This window comes from Thermobia domestica, chromosome 13 (genome assembly GCF_964235325.1).
Source record: "Thermobia domestica chromosome 13, izTheDome1.hap1.1, whole genome shotgun sequence".
NCBI lineage: Eukaryota > Metazoa > Arthropoda > Insecta > Zygentoma > Lepismatidae > Thermobia > Thermobia domestica.
The window spans coordinates 83034202-83052396 of record NC_137466.1 but is presented as its reverse complement, the minus strand read 5'-3'; the positions used below and the strand labels follow the sequence as shown (position 1 = coordinate 83052396).

The following is an 18195-nucleotide window of genomic DNA, read 5'->3' as shown; positions in this document are numbered from 1 at the left end:
ATTATATTCGTTTCATAGCAGATTACTACGAAACTGCCACAGATATGGAAACTTGCAGTAAACGTTATTGAGTAGAATCTCACCTTTCAAACGGTGCCTATATTATTACTATATCTTAAAAATTGAGGGTGTTATACTATTTTATGTAACTCAAGATGTTGAGTTTTGAGAACTTAGATTGCGCTAATAAAGTGGTAAGCGCGGAAGTATTCTTACAAATAAGGACAAAAAAAAAACATTTGGAAAGGTGCCTAGTATTGTAATACACTATTATAGGAACCCTACATCTCCTAATGGAAATAAAATTTGGACATTGACTTACAATGACGTCATCAATATGGCGGCCAAGCTGTAGGGTGCTCTGGTCCGTGTGCATTGAAAGGCACCCTTCAGTTTATGTTTGGGGTGGTCTACTTTATACAAAAAGTTGGTCACATGATTTGGGTGTAGTTTATGATCCCCTCTTGCATTCCTACTTCAAATACGACAATTATGATGGCTACAACATTTCTTATAATAATGGAATTGAATGAAAATAGACAGATCTTGGTTCAACTTTCAGATCTATGTGTAAATGTACTAACTCACTTATTGATTTACTCATTACTAGATCTCAATAAATACTAGAAATTGAGCCTTTATATTTTATAGAAATAATATCCTTATACCCTATGTTGCAGATAAGACGAAAGTTTGCGAGCTTCAACTCCTAAACGGAGTAAGTTCTGTTATTGTTCTTAGATCTCCGAAACAACGGAATGTAGAACTTTAAAATTTTGTATAAATATTTCACATATATTTGCAACTGACAAGACGGTATTTTACGAAATGTAACTTGTAAGGGAGGAAATGGAATCCGCGTTTACAGAATTGCAGTGAAATTGAACTTACATCAACAACTGCTTTGAAACCGAGTTATTAACCATCAATGTTGGGGTTTGGACTTGGTCTAATTTTCGAAAAATTTTCATTAACTGTCACTGAAAACAAAGATAGGAGAAATACATGGAACAAACCCGTCAGATGTTATGTAAAATACATGTGCACCTATAACAAAGATTCAATAAAATCAATGAAGAGCGAATTTTTGCGCAATCGAAAAAGTTAATATTAAATTAATGACGACAATTGGAAGGCTAAAAGAAATAATCTGTGCACTGGACACAGTTGCTTATGCAACACAGTTGTTGAAAAAACATCGATACGGAGTAAATTATGTACAGCTACCAGCTAGAGAGTTTCACACGCAGTTTAGTGTTTGCGTCTGTGCCAGCCAGAAAATAATAAATTTAAACGATTATTCGAAGTTGAAACTTTCTCAGGTAAGTTATTTCTTGTGCTTAAAGTATGTTCAACTTATTGCTTTCAGTGTAATGTCCCCTTCCCATTTGAAATTTCGAACTTGCATTCCGACTCACCTCTACTACCATCTCTTATAAAGAGATTTCACATTTCCTCTTCAAGTTTCAAAATAAATATGTGTCCAAAGGGTGTATATGCAACACGAAGGGTACGGAAAACGGCTACAACTTTCAGAGCTATCAAGACACCCTCAAACCATAAACTAAAAGTAATATTGTGCATATATATATATATATATATATATAAAGGTTATTCTACTTAACCATGTTGAAGAAACACTGTCTTAACGGATATCGAAGTGAAGCATGGCTTTGTGTCACAGTATTTTCTAATCTTACTATTATGGCACAATTTTATTGACTGTTCTAGTGGATGGCGGTAGATATTGTGGGAGAATTGTAGGAGCGTTAGTTATTTCATTGCTTATAGGGTGCTTCATCATAATTAGCGTTTACAATAACACAAGCATTATTTATTTAGTCTTATTTATTATTCAGCATATCAGTAAAACTTTCTGTCAAAAAATATAAACTTCGATTTAAGAAATCCATTGCAAAACTTGCAAATAAAATCACACTTATAAAAAGAAAGTCACTTCATAGAATTTCATAAAAACGAATTAATTTGCAACAATTAATATTTGATATCTATTAGTTTTCACTGACTCAACATAAAAATTAATACATTACAGTAATTATTTACTGATCACGATTGTTTGTTTTTCTCCCATATGCACACCATATTGTTGCTTGTAACTGCAACAATATATTTGCCTTCGGGATCCACAGCAGCGCTATCGACTAATATGTCATAGGCATTTAATTTCACTTTCCGAGCATTTTCAGTAAACTGGTCCCTTATTTCTGGCCATTCTAATTTTAACAAAGGTTCTTCTATTCGTTTTCTTCTTGATGGACTCATCTGCAGTAAATTCCGAATATTGTACAGCCATAATGCTCCTTTGTGGTCTCCACAAATAAGTAGTCCAGAGCCTGTAGGCACAAGAGAAATTAACGTTATTTTCAGTACTGTATTTCATTATTCCACATATACACATACAGGTGATGTTTAAACTTATTTGGCTCTAAAATATAGCCAAGGTTCCTGATTCTCTAACAGACAAATCTTAATTGTCTTTGCTTTAAACTCAATCTCATTTTATTAAAATTTACTGAATAATTTTGAAGAACAAAAAAATCAGAAAGTGAGGGATTATATCTGGAAAACGCTATTATAATCGAATTACCAACTTTTATTATCCGCACTAGAACTGATAAAAGGGCATTAGGGAGCTCGCATAGGATGCCAATGAATCAAATGCTGCCGTTGTAAAGGGTTAATAATTCTATCATCATTGAAGATTGGCAGGTCTTTTTTTTTTTTTATCACCCGTAGAAGTTAACCCTCGAAGAAAAATGTTGGTTTTGTTTATATGCTATTGGACTCAAGTCCGCGTGGTCCCGGGTTCAATTCCCGGCCGGTGCTTCTCAATTTTCGGCGTCCACCCAACGTCATGAGGCAAACTGGGGAGTCACGTGAAAACAAGACATGACGGACCCAGATCTAGAAAGCTCCTGATGCGCCTGTTAAGGACAGGGCTGACCACGTGCTCGCCGCTAGGCTGAATGTAGTTCAGCTGGTCGCTAACGGATGGCGCTGGAGCAGGCTTAGGCTCACAAAAGGACCGTTACGCAAAGTTTTTTTTTTTGTTTGTTTGTTTGTTGATATGCAAACTTTACATGAACTAGTTGTTGTTTTGAAAAACGGATGTAAGTACAGAAATTTGGGTGTTCGGTAATTTTGACATTATAAACTACGCACCCCGACTTCTGGTCTGTAAGATAAGGCCTGGAAAAACTTATTCATTTATCAAATGAAATGAAATGAAATCTTTAAGTTTTACGTCCCGCGGTTATGCCGGTTAGGCTAAAGGAGACTGTGATGATGAGTAATGAATGAAATGGTAGAATGAAGAAAGTGGGAGGAAACGGGAAAACCACGAGAAAACCCACGCACGCGCTGTTTGTCCACCACAAAGTTCACTTGGCGGGGACTGGGTCATTTATCAAATAGCATTCTGCAGATATTATTTGATTTACTTTCCATTTTTTATTTTTCTCATTATCTTTGTTATTCGCTACGTTACTAGTGAAACCCTTTAATATACTGTGTAAAACAGAATCTAATTTCTATTGATTACATTAACATATTCATGGAATAGTGTTATTAGAATGTAGTATATATATATTTGGCAATCTTCTTTCGCGAAAAGTATCTGGCAACTATGATCAACAGTATGATAACTGTCAATTTGGTAGTATTACTTCATTCTGCAGGAAGACACTGTTAATTGGAAGTAATCCAGTTTATCTGGCGAAATACATATTCAATTTGAGAAGAAACATATCTTCCAGATGCTGTAAGGTTCTTGGTCCACAAGCGAGTTCTAATTCACTTGAACGACTTCTCATGACCTAACATCAGCAACTTTGCTAGTTGTTACTTTAATAAAATGGGACTATACCAACAGAGTTTATACCAATGTGGCGGGAAAATATAGAAATCGCAACTTCTACCCCCTTAAAACCGGAATTTCGGAAAATTCTTGTTCTCGTGTTCGCTTATTTACTGGAGACTTTTTTTTTATCTTCCTAAAATGAGAGACTCAGTTATACTCTATTTGTCTAATTAATTTTGAACTTCATATCCCTTTAGGATATGCTCTTTAATCAAAGTAGTAATTAAAACCTAGCTCGAGGTAGATACTATGTATGTTCCAAAATTAATTTGAATTTAAAATTTTCAGTCATTTTTCCGCAAGGTGATCACAATTAACAAACAACATTGCTTTCAATACGGAGGGAAAAATAGAAAAATAGGGGAAAGTAATAGAAAAATGTCTCTTTGCTCTTAAAAATAAATTTTTAAAAAATCTGGGACAAGTGTCTACTTATTTTTAATAATGAGTTTTATACCGAGTTTCATTTCCATAATTTCAGGAATTTATATGATCTTCTATTCTGAGTAAAACATTTGAATTATCTTTCTACCTTTACCTTCCTTAGTATACATATTTTCAAAAATCCTTTCTTACTCATTGTTCTCGTAATAAAAGGAGTTTCCTGTTCAAGTCATCATGTTTCTCCACATATTAACATGGCTTAAATTTTCAGTGAATTGCTGTCATTCTTCCATATAATCGTACATTTTACCTCCTTCTCCTTCAACAAACGGAACTTTCAAGAACACTTAAATAGGGTTTCCTTTAATTTTAATTAAGAGTTTATATAACGAATTCTGCACCTTCAACTTAAAGAATTTCTTGCATTAAGAACTTTTTCAATAAATAATGGGAAATCTTAATACAGGTATTACAGGAATTGTCTCATTACCCTTCTCAGAAGTGGAATTTTCGCAGACGCTGAAATACGTATTTAATTATTTTTATTTAAGAGTTTATATACCGATTTTCACACCTCCAACTTAAGCATATCCTTACAATGGGCACTTTCTCAGTAAAGAAAGGGATTTTTTTAAAAGCAGAATTGACCCCTGTTTTTCTTCTTGATAGCGTAATTTTTGAGCACGCTGAAATATGTTTTCCCTTATCTTTATATGATTTTGTAAATCAAATTTCACATCTCTAATTTAAGCGAATCCCCACTGATGGACTGTATAACACAAATCGCTGGTTCATTCTACAATAGTTTGGTTTAATAATATGAATTTCTTACAATTCCGCAATTAAAATAAAATGCACATCGAACACTATGATGATGCAGCTATAGGCTACGCGTACACTCTCATATTACTACTGTACAAACTTTCAACACGTATCTACTGGACTTGCTTCATCTTCTATTATTGACAAATGACATTGAACAAGCATCTTTTAACAAAATTGAACAATTTAAATAAACAAGTTAGGACTAAACACCCATACTCAGCAAAATGTGATTAACGAAGGGTAATTTGAATATTAAAGAAATTGTCCCCCATTCCCCATTTGGAAGCGACATTTTCGAGAACGCTGAAACACGTATTTTCTTATTTTAACTTAAGAATTTATATACCCAATTTCACACCTTCAACTCAAGTGAATCCTCACATTAGGGACTTCCTGAAACCCAACTTTTCTCCCGAAGACGCAGAATATTTTAAAACACTAAAATGCGTATTTCCTTATTTATATTGAAGAGTTTATATATTGAATTTTACATCTCCAACTTAAGCAAATCCTCACACAGGGACATTCGGTAGTATGTGAATAAATAAAAAGAATTTTAACATGATCGAAATTACCTTCTCTTTCCCCTTAAAAAGCGGTATTTTCAGAAACGTTGAAACATGTGTTTTCTTATTTTAAGTTAAAACTTTAAGTTTTAGATCTTCAATTTCGAATTCTCACATTCGGCACTTTCTGATTTAACAAACGGAAATTTTGAGTATTTTATAAATGTTCCCCTTTCCTGCTTTGGAACGGAATTTTTGAAATCGTGTAAAGATGAATTCCCTTATTTTTTATGAAGAGTTCGTATGCCCAGTTTCACCTTTCTAATACAAGTGGTTCTATTATTTTTTTTGGGGGGGGGGGATTTTTGAACCCCTCTTCACTCCATTAGAATGAATATATCCAAAAATCCTTCCTTATCCCACACTTTCCTGGCAAAGTGAGTATTCTCTCCAAAATTCACATTAATATCTATAGTAGTATAGCTGACGCAATGACGAGTCAACCACTTCTATTCTTTTACGTAATAGTATAGATAAAAAAGAATATTACACAGTTCTGACTACTATTGATATTTTGGGATGGACAAACCCGTGCGATTAGATTTTCTCTAGATTCTCTCCTTTTCCCGCATTTCCTTCTATACATCATTTCTTTTATTCTCATCAGCACCGTCTCCCTTAACCTTGGAGTATAATCATGAGATGCTAAAATAATAATAAGAATTGTCGAGCCTTACTCACTAGTCCAGTGGCTTGGGCCGCGTATTGGCGTTTCAGGATTCCTGGTTCAACTTTGAAATGTTAACGCATTACACTGGTTCGGGCTCCACAAACTGTATGTCTACTTCTGATGTAACCTCGGCGCTGAAAAAGTATTCTGAACTCTAACCAGAGCTCCTTCATGGTTAAACGGTTAGCGTACGCGTCTTTGGCGTGGGAGACCCGGATTCGATTCCCCGCGGGAGCTCATGTGGTTCGAATTCCATGTTAATCAGTAAGTCCACGTCACATATACCTTCGCTGCTGAACGGGACGTTAAACTCAAAATCAATTCAACTCAACTCTAACCAATTCAACCAAAATAAGCGAAATCAAAGACATACTTTGGGTCACAACAGTAGACAGGTCATTATTTTAAACTACACCTTGGAAAAATTATTTAAGGTAACAGTTAACCCTCACCTCGTTAACGAGATGTATTTTGCGTATATCCCGTAACCAGCCATTTTAATTACCATTTTTCCAACTTTTGCTTTAGTTTCACAAACACTGTGATGAGGTGATACTATAATATCTAGACACTGATCCAACTTCTCATCGAAATGTGCATTTTAAACTAAGAGTTTAACAGGTATTAACTTAAAAGATGCTGAATGTTTATATTTAAATAATAATAATAATAATAATAATAATAATAATAATAATAATAATAATAATAATAATAATAATAATACAAAAATCACGGAATCTGCATCAAACGTGAATCTATTGATTGCTCGAGTTAGAGTTTAACTTCCCCTTTCAGCGTTGAGGCTGTACGAAACGGAAAGAGGTACCTACTGAGCAAATATCAATCAATAATTGTAATGAAGCAAATGAAGTATAAAATATCGGTAATAAATAAATTGTTGTTTAATCTGGAACCCAATCTACTACTCGGGTTTATATCCGCAACAAATATTCCTACCAGGAATCAAATTTGTGCGTTGGCCACTGACCTGTCCACATGTTGAACCCTGTTGTTCACATGGCCTTATTGTTTGATACAGAATCTAAACATGTATTCTTACAAAGAATCAAGTCACCCTGATATTGTGTCCCCATTAAATAGCCTCTTTCAGCTCTGTCTGGAATTTTATTAGTAAGAAAATAATAAAAATGACAAATCACAGGTAGCCTATATCAGAGTCTTTAAGTCTTAATTTACTTGTAGTCAACCTCTGAAGCCAACTCGTTTCGTTTAATACCAAATTTTCCATGCTTGGATTAAGTGATTTAGAAATAGACAATGGTTGGTTTGTTGAATTTTAGCGTCTCTTGCATCAGCAAAGCTATATGAAGCGGGGTCCTACAGGATAACGTGAGATCCGAATCACATGTGGCCTCACCGGGAATCGAACTCTGGGTTCCTGCGCCAAAGACGCGTAGGCTAACCATATAGCCACGAGGGAACTTACTAAAAGTATATAATGTGAGCGGAGATTTTTCACCCTTATTCCTCTTTCGAACTTGTGATTAATTTGTATTTAACTCTAGCAATAAACAGAGATCGGATGAAACCTACAATTTAAAGAGGGAAGCAGTATAGTGCGTTCGACGCTCTTCCACTGCAAACTGAGCTTCATCGTGCTTATATGGTTAGCGTACACACTTTTGGTGCTGAGACTCAGGTTCGACTCCCGGCGAAAGTTTGTGTGGTTCGGATCACACCATAATCTGTACATCCACGTTTCCTATACCCCTGCTTCTGAAAGGAACGCTGAACTCCAATTCAACAACCGGGACTTGAACTCAGAACTTCGTTGACCGAGGATATGCGCATTAGCCACTTTCTTTATGTTTTTTCTTTTTAAGTAAAAACTGTAGCACTAAATATATCCACTATCATATTTTCATTTAATACATTGACTTTACTTGCTTTTTTTCTACTTTTTCATATTATGCAAGCGAAGGAACATCACACAAAAGCACCAAGGACAGTTAAAAATGGGCATGCTTTTCAGCAGAACTTGTACCGGGGATAAATTCCACCTTGTAATCTGCAGCCGAACGCTACAGACCACTCATCCAAGATCAAAGAGGAGTGTTTTTTAAATTTATCGTATTCGTTGCTATTAAAAGTTGCATAATGTTGCTGGATTTTTAACTTACTTGAATTTAAAGTTTTCTGGTATATTAAATTATACTAGATCGATAATATTGTTTTTATCAGCAAATAATAATATAATGATAATAACAAGCATTGGTAAAATCAAATAGTGGCTACTGAACTTTCTTTCCCATTATTAGTAAATCAACATAAAGAACAATAACACTATGTTGCTACTTCATTTAGGATTTAGGATTAGATTTCTGGGCTTTTGGCATCTATGGCCATTTAGCCCGTCACGTATGAGGGATGATGTCCCTCGGCGAGCACACTATCCGGGGAAAGGGAAGCGGCCTGGGACCTATAAATTAAGTACTACCCCGCCATTTGCCTGGTGAAAATGAGAAACACCCAGGAAAACTTCATTCAGGATGGCTGGTCTGAAAAAGCTTTTTACACTTTTTCGACCGAGTGCCCCCACCGGGAATCGAACCCGGGACCGGTTGCTACTTCATGTTGAATTTTAGATTAAAATCTACTTTTTCTTTAGAAGTATTTAAGAGATGGCAAGTAACGTCAACGTTTCATTAGCGAACGTAACTGACAAGTTTTGTAGTGCTAAAATAACCTATAATATAGACATAATTTAGTGATCCTTTATTTTCTTATATAATGGAATACTGAACAACTGTTCGAAATACCTTATATGTAGTTTTTTTATTAACGTCTTTGCATATTGCTTTCTGTTCAAGAATATTAAGAAAAAATAGTTTCACGCCCTACGGTTATGGCCTTTACACTAAAGAAAACGGATGATTAATGAAAGTAACAGTTTGTGTATTTTCTTTTCCGCTCTCCCACCGAGAATCGAACCCCGGATCACATGCACATTAGAGACAAGGCCAGAAGGCTCTGTCATTTAGTTTTATTTCATATATTACGTAGTTATAACTTTCTTGCATAATTACATGGAAGTTCGTTGCAATAAAATGATGATTTTTTATTGAAAGTTCGTTACAATTAAATGGAGATCCTTTATTGAAAAAAAAAAAAAAAATCGATCAGGCAAGATTCGAACTCATGCTAAAATAAGCAGCTCTACAGAGTTCCGTGAAACTAACCACAAAGTCGCGAAATCGTGACTTCCGAAGGCTCCATCTGTGTGTATCTAGCTTCCTTGATGATCCTGTCCCTTACAGGCTTGAGTTATCCCGTATCACTCAGTATGCTCTGTTTTAACTTTTCTATTATGATTGTCTTCTATATGCTATATATATTTTACTTGGCGGGAACATGAAGATGGTTTATTATTCTTGTAAGACTAAGCATGTTACTCTCTGTCAGAACGGAGGGAAAATAAATTTCCCTGTAAGCACAGATCCGAGGAACGTAAGGTTAAGTTCAATTTTTTGGACAGTCTCTGGAAGGCAGTCTAGGTTTTTGTGACCCGAAGTGTACATAAAAAGAAAAATATATTTTCTTTTTTAACTGGACGTACGAAGGAACCCAATCAAACTTACTTCACACTAATTTATTTTATTCCATTACTCTACTCTATGAAAACACCCTAATTTAATGTTTCACTCTGTTTTGTGCTGCGATACTACGTGGGATTATCCAAACCTACTTTACATTATTCTCTTTCTGAGGCTAAGCCTAAACTTAACTGAAACTTGGCTATGTTTTACATCCATGTGCAATACCAAGATTATGAAGGACGGCACCCGAACTATTTACTTAAGTTTCAAAACTACACCGGAACCTGAGCCTGTCGGGTGCACATACCCTTCTACAAAGCTCCAAAGAACAAAGCACTTCTCATCATAAGCATTATTTCTGTTTTAAAGAAGTGGATTACAGGACTAAGCTACTTGTGCCAGTGGGACTTAATTCTGAACGGATAACGTGGATATTATGTGAACAGCAGTGACTATTGATACTTACAAGGGAATGTCTTCTTCTCAAATCGGAGTTAGAGAATGCGTGTTTAGGTTATACGTATTCGGGCTCTTAGAAAGTCATATATATATATATATATATATATATATATATATATATATATATATATATGTCGAAAAAACAACATATTTTGCATCTCCGTAGATACCGATTAAAATTTAATTCTCTGTAACTTACAGAGGACATGATGTTCTTGAGAAAAAAGAAAACTATTCTATACACTGTAACATGGAACTAATGGAGCAGAACTTCGCAAGACAAATTGTGTCATAAGGTGTAAATCAAAACAATTTTATGATACAAAATAATAACAGAACCCAAACTCCTCTCATGTAATTTTATCTGAAATATTTATCTTTATCATTAATTGAAATGCTTACTGAAGTTAAGAAACTTAGGTTAAGATGCAGGCAAACAAACTTAAATAAAACTATGGTTAAAGGAAATATTACATATCTTTAGCCAATTTCCTGGACCAATCGGACTACTACTGAAGACACTGACAAGTATCAAGATAGTCTACATTTTCTTTAACCTTCATTATACTTATTTCTCACTCTCAAACTTTAATATAAACCTCGTTTTTCGGAAACAGACACCACTAACCAATCAAACTAGCTATTTGCTACGAAAGAGGACTTAGACGTAGAATCTTTTCATTCGTATAAAGATTTCTTCAAACTTTATTCCCTTGATCTTCACAGATTTAATATTCAGCATCTTACACTGATAATTCTATCTTGAGGTGCAGTGCCAGAGAGCACACCTCTGGTGCAGTGAATTCCTGCTTCGATTCATGGCCATGCGAGTTTGTGGTGGACACCATTGTCTCCGTGGGTTTTCTCGGGATCCTCCAGTTTTCTCTCATAGTTTCATTCTATTCAATTCCTTTCAATAATAATCCGTCCCCTTTAGCTTAAAGGGTATAATCATGAGACCTAAAACTAAAAATTTCATTTTTCCATAGTTCTACCAAAACGTAGATGTACTCTTCCTGCGGTAAAGAAAGTATTAATATGCAGTGTATGACACTCGCTACCTTCATCATTAGCTCATATTAAAATATTGACCCGCCTTGGCTTATGAATTGATCGGTGACTACACTAAGTGTTGAAAGTGGCCGCTATTAAGCATGCAGATCCATTCGAACGCGACGCATATTTGGGGCCGACAGCGAGAGGGACACATTGTACTATTACTATCATTACATTATACATCTTTCTTAACAATAATACATTTTTTACTTGCAGGAGAAAATTTACCTTCACTGTATCCCATGCTCAGATAGTATTCATCACAATTACTCCATTCCAAGATATGATTTGGCTTTAGTTTATCATTTCCTTCACTAATTCTCTGTAAAGCGTCGTCCATATTACAAATATATATTACACCATAATTTGCACATTTTATAGCCAGATTACCGTTCTCTAATGCGACCATGGAATCAACCTGTCCTGATTCATCTCTTCCAGAATGATTGGGATTACTAGGAAGTTCAAATTCCACGTCTGGTATCCTGGAACTTATAAAGGAAAATAAAGCTAGGTTACTACATGATCGATTATTATTATTATTTTAAGGATACATTTTGCATATATTTATTTATATCTATTTATTTATTTACTTATTTATTTATTTATTCGTTTTCGATATATAGCATGTAGCTTCGACAGTAGACATTTCCATCATTTACTACGTATAATATTGAATGCATTTAATTACATACTGTATGTACTTACCTGTACTGTTTCGGTGTTCCCTGACACCATCCTCAGCAGATCCGGGAACTCCTGTACAGCTCATCCCACTTCTTAGAATTTTGTCTTGCATTATTTAACGTAAATTCTTGAACTAGAATCCTCTTATTTTGAAAATTTTAATGATACGAAAAACTGATGTAGAACATGTTTGTGAAGACTTATAATGTGTTGATAATCTGCGAAAATTTATCTAATTTCTAACACACACTTTGTGAAGATACGATTATAAGCTTTAATCTACGATTCAAGGTTAATTCTTAATTTACGTTAAACTTCGATGACTACACACTTCTTTAACTGTCCGAGGGTTTGTTAAAACATGTAAATGTTTACATCATATAGTTGTAGTCTGTTGAAGTCTTAGGTAGTAACTAAATATTAACAATTTGGTTTATGTTCCTAAAACTTTCTAAATTCTGAGGAGTGTGTTCGGGATACAAAATGACTAACATAGATAATTTTGACTTCCGTATGTTAAGGCGCAATAAACAAAAGAGTAAATTATTATAAAAATGCGTCACTTCATATCCTTAAATAATTGTCATTGTTTTAATTTAACGTCTTATTAAAAATACAATTTTATTCTAGAAGCAGGGTTGGCAAAAACCATGGTTTTTATTGAAAAAACAACAACAAAAAAAAAATTTTTTTTGGATTTAAACCCGTTTTTTTTTGGTTTAAACCAGTTTTTTTTTTTTTTTGTTTAAATAATTTGCTCTATGTATTTATATCGCATATGGACAGAAATAAGTTTGTTTTGCCTTGGTGTTATACAACAATCGGGTTACGCCGGAAGGGGTTACATAAGCTTAAAGCGAAATTCAAACCGCTTCTCGGCTTACATCCGAGAGAAATTTTCCTCTATTTGAACTCGAAACCAGAATTAGCTGGCGATACGTCTGCCGACTCACTCACGAAGGACTCCTGATAAAAATACATTGTACTGATCTTTACATACTTGTTAATATAATTGTCAAGAGCCATTTCACAAGGAAAAAAAAACAGTTGCACAAGTGAAACCATTATACAGAATTACATATGGACAATTTCAAAATACTGCGGAGTACAGAAGAACTAATTTAGTCCAAGTTAGTTTACTACAACTTTTAGTAGTCCAAGTTAAAGAAATACAACGACTTAATTTGCATATCAGTAAGAAACGTGAATAAAGATAGGAATTATTTGAATCCACTTTGGTTCTGATCCACTTATACATAAATAGATATCAAAGATACTTCTGATTTCAATAAATGCCTCTGGTGGGGTTTTGTATGACCCTCTTCCCCCCCCCCCCCCCCAAAGTACGGCACTTCGATGTATTTTACCAACAGTAAACATTATTAAAACGAAACAATATTTAGAAATTTTCTTTGATTGCAATTGCATAACAATAATAACAAACTATAAAAAAATCACAAAAGAAACATTCATAAAGTTATAAAAAGAACAAAAGTTGCTTTTGTAGCATAATCTCTTTGAGTACTGAATGGGGAATTTAGGTCTGAACATAATACGAATAGTATATGGGAGTGAAACGCGATAACCCACGAATGTGTGTTCATCAAGATTTTACGAACACTTACACTTTTACGAACATTTTTTGTTTTCTGGTTTAAACCAGTTTTTTTTTTTTTTTTTTTTTTTTTTTTTTTTTGGAAAAACAGCTGGTTTAAACCAGCCAACCCTGTCTAGAAGTAATATATTAAAATCCAAAATATTATATTATCGCACTATCATTTTCTCGCCCAACTGCATTTTTTTTATTATTATTTATCTTTATTAGTAAACTACATTAAAACAACAGCAACAACAGAAAGTAATGATAAATTGCACGGTCGCATTACCGACAAATTGGATAATCTGATTCTTTACGTAAGTATTAGTATCCAATTTTATGGACTGTTTAGTAGTAAAATATTTCTATGATACCAGAGAGAAAAGAGATCCTTTTGTCAGAAGAAACAACAAAATCTATTAATTTGGCTTATTTTTATGGAAACAGTAACCAGAAAAATATGTATTAATTATTCTACAAATTCCAATACTCCTAATAATAAACCAACTTCTTGAATCGCCTGAGAAAGACATGCAGTAAAAATTGTAACTCCGGCATAGTTGCTCCAAAGCCCACTAAGAAAGGACGAAAGTTAGAGACAAGAGAAGATGGGCAAATTCCTCTTCAAAACTGTAGAATGAGAAAGATCTACCCTAAGAGAGTAGAACGAAACTTTTAAGGTACATACGAAACAGAAGAAAGGTAGTCTCTTCACCATGCTAGTCTAGAGTGCTATAGGCCAATCCCTTACTCACTCAAATTTCTCAGACTAAAAGTAACAGAAAAGAGCAAGTCGAACGGAACAAAATTATTAAGAATTGGCGAAGATACAGTTAATTACGTAGATATGAAAGGTGAGAGGCATCAACGGAAGAGTGTGGGTTAGTTAGAGAAATCGGAAAAAACAATCCACAGCTTTCACAGAAACAAAAATTAAGGGAATAAGGACAGCAGATGGATGACAGCTTCGTTCTAATATATAGTCGAATAGAAAAGGAGAAAATTCCAAGGACAGAAGTAGCATAAATGATAGACAACAGTTATAAACATCACATCTACAATTAGAAAAATTAAGTTCCTCAGAAACTTAACTTTTTCTTCTAACTTTTCGGCTAGTGTATTAAACACCGAACGTATCATCCTACGCCTGCATGTATTGCGATATTAGTTGGAGTAAATGTTGCCAGACTGATTTATGCGAAAATGCATATAATAGAAGATTGAATAGTTCTTTTGTGTTTTATGTCTGACTCATACAGGTATCCAAGAAGTCTCTGTACCTCTAGGTTTGATTATCACAGAAAACAATGTCAGTATAATTTTAGTTTATTTATTTAGTATATACTACAGTTAAGTAGGAAGAGGTATCGGAAAAAAAATATTATCTTTCAGAAGTTACTGAGTAATTTTGATATAACTTGCCCTGTGTACACAATAGACCTCACATGTCTGTTTTATTATTCATGTATGGCATTTATTTTCTTTACAAGTGGCATACGTTGTCAAAAACGTGCAAGATGGAGAAGATAGACGCTCTAGCGTGATTAGGATTTTGCATTTGAAGGGTTACTGCACCCGGCAAATTCATAATGAAATGAAGCTTGTGAATGGTGGTGATTGCCCTACCTATAACACTGTCGAAAAGTGGAAGAGAAATTTCCAAACAGGTCACATGCCCCTCACAGGTAAGCCAAGCCTTGCACGTCCATCAGTCACGGACGCCGTCACCACAGTACGGAAAATCGAAAAGCTGATTTTGGAAGACCAACAAACAGCCATCATACAGTAAAGCAGACTCAGTTATGGTAGTATGTGAAAAAATATTCACGAAGAATTGCACATGTCTAAGGTGTCAGCACGTTGGCTCTACGTTTGCAAACTTCTCTTGAGAAATAACCACGGCGTTACACGTTGAGTCACTTGTTAAATCTTTTAGAGCCAGTTTTTGTTTGTATGTTTGTTTGTCTGGTAACTATGGACGAATGTTGGACCTATCTATATGATCCTGATACACAAAAGACATGAGCAAGGAGTGGAAGCACTTCTCATCTCTTCGCAAAAAGGCAATGCCGGTAAGAGCATGCTTTCGGTTTCTTGGGACTGTCGTAGGGTTATCCATACAGATTTCAGAACGTCACCAAAAGGAAACGTTCGTTTTGTACAATGCACCCGCTCATGCATCCCAAGCAATGCCTGTAGAAGATGCTAGATGTAGCTTTGAAATATTACCGTATCCATCTTATTCTCCTAATCTGGCACCAAACGATTTTTCCTGTTCCCACGGATAAAAAATCCACTTTGGGGCAGCCATAACAACACAAATGACGTCATAATGGGGGTAGAACAATGGTTTTACACACATTCTGCAGAGTTCTACAATAATTGTCTTCGACAGGTCAAAAAATGGTCAGAAAAATGTATAACTTTGCATGGAGACTATATAGAGAAGTCTTAAAAAAGGACATAAAACTCAACATTCTATCTGTATTTGATCGTGGTGAATAATTCGAACTTTCCGGTACCTACTTACATATACGAACTACATACCCAGTGAATTTGTATGTAGTCCATTGTGCTATACACACAGATGTATGCGTCTCCATTCCCCTCCTTGACATGTTGCGGAGCATCTAAGGAGGTATTGCGAGATTTCCTTTACACTTCCGAGCAATTCTTTAGTTGCCCTGTTCCGACGATGAGAGACATGTGACTTGATTATTAATCATAATAGGGATGGGAGCTGTTAGAGAACCCACGAACAATCCAGCGACCTGGGAATTGTTCAATAAAGAAATCACGCACCTGAAGAGCAAAATGGGCTGATGCTCCGTCCTGCTGCACCCACACACGATTCATAATTCTTTTTTCTTGCAGCTGAGGTATTAATTACTCCGACTTATATCATAACATCAGGCGGGTTTCGTTCCAACTCTTGCATATAATGACGATTTTCCTTAGAACAATGTAGCACAGAAGACCACACTCTTCTGACCACACTCACCAGCCATGAATTCAGAATTGAAGTACTGTACGTGGCATTGAAAGGGATACCAGACAGAATGCTATCTGTGACTATGAAAGCAGTATTACCAGTATCACATTGACATTATTCTCTGTACTACTCAAACTTAGGGGGACGGGGATTTTTGGATACACTGTAGAATAACAGTGCCTCCTTGTGGTTAATTGGCATTCTTTTTGTGCTGGGTTTTATGTTCGATTGCCCGTAGGTGTGCTTGCCTGGGATAAAACCCCATTAGTACTTCAGGTCTCACGGTCTTGTTTCATACAGCCTCATTGCTGGAAAGCGACATTGAATCAATTCAATTCATAGAATAACATTTCAATAAACAGAAGTTGTTAGAAATGCTGCTTGCCTGTTGCTTAGATATTAAGTGTCTTTCCTGCATCGATGTTAAATGTCAATGGATTTACAATTTAATCTACGGTCCAAATCATATGCAATCTTATTAGGGAGAAATCATTTCTATATTACGAAATGTATGTGCTGTTATTTCCAATGTTCGCCAATGCTAAAAGATCTTCCAATTGTAATTAACAATTTTTCAGGTTTCCTATATATATATATATATTAAAAAAAAAAAAAATCTTGTCGAAATAATCCAAGATTTAAGGCGGCCACGTTATTCAAGGTAATTAAATATCTCTAACGATTGTGTAAATTTTAAAATGTACACTTAAACTATTTACGAATAATGACTATATATATTTACTTGGTATTATCTAGAACTTTAAGAACTTATTACTTAATTTTATTTATTTCATTTTTTGTTCTTTAGATCGTCATGATATTTAACCTCGAAATTATGACCATCAACTACAATCTTGTATTTCCTTCCGAGACCCTTTTTCAGGTTTATCAGCGAAGCAAAAAATATTTTAACTGTGCTGTTTCTGGAACTACTAAACGACAAAGTTTTGTCGCTTATTTCAAATTATGGAAATTATATAAATGAAAATTTAGGCGTGTCAAATTTAAGCAGGAGCACTGTCAACAATGTAATTTGCTCATAACAATATAATAAGTAAATATAACAATATACGTGTAATAGAAAGAAATAACAATAATAAATAAAGCATAGCAACGACACATTAATACTTTCTCTCAGGCATAGCTACTGTAATGCACAATATTTCCTAGGGAACAAGACAAATTGAGAGGTAAGAATTTTTTTTTAATTTTATAATTTAATTATTTTTTAATTATAAAATTGCAGTTGCTGATCATTCTGAGAGACGAAAATTCCACTTTCCCAGGTTCTCCAGATACATTCTTTGATGCACGATCATAAGAGGTTAAGTCAGTTTTTGGCACATTATTGACATGAAAAACACAAGCTTTCGTTTGGTATAATTGGCTTATGCCTGGGTACAATGATCCATGTGTCTTAAATCACATTTTCAGTCTCCTGAGATTTTGAAATTTGTTTTGGCTCTCCTGGAAAAATAACGTTTTTGTCTTAAACCTCTTTGACTGTAAAATGCAGCGCTAT

General features: G+C 34.7%; 1 protein-coding gene across 1 annotated transcript in view; it reads right to left on the bottom strand.

Annotated features, from left to right (window-relative positions):
* Positions 1–1830: 1830 nt before the first annotated feature.
* The window catches only part of LOC145668275 (leucine-rich repeat and WD repeat-containing protein 1-like), an 87624-nt gene continuing 71259 nt past the window's right edge, over positions 1831–18195 (bottom strand). The window contains exons 6-7 of the mRNA XM_081735982.1: positions 11626–11888; positions 1831–2354 (exon numbers count right to left, since the gene is read on the bottom strand). Of these exons, the coding sequence (XP_081592108.1) occupies positions 2068–2354; positions 11626–11888 (550 nt within the window). The 3' untranslated portion in view covers positions 1831–2067. The remainder of the gene's footprint in view (positions 2355–11625; positions 11889–18195) is intronic.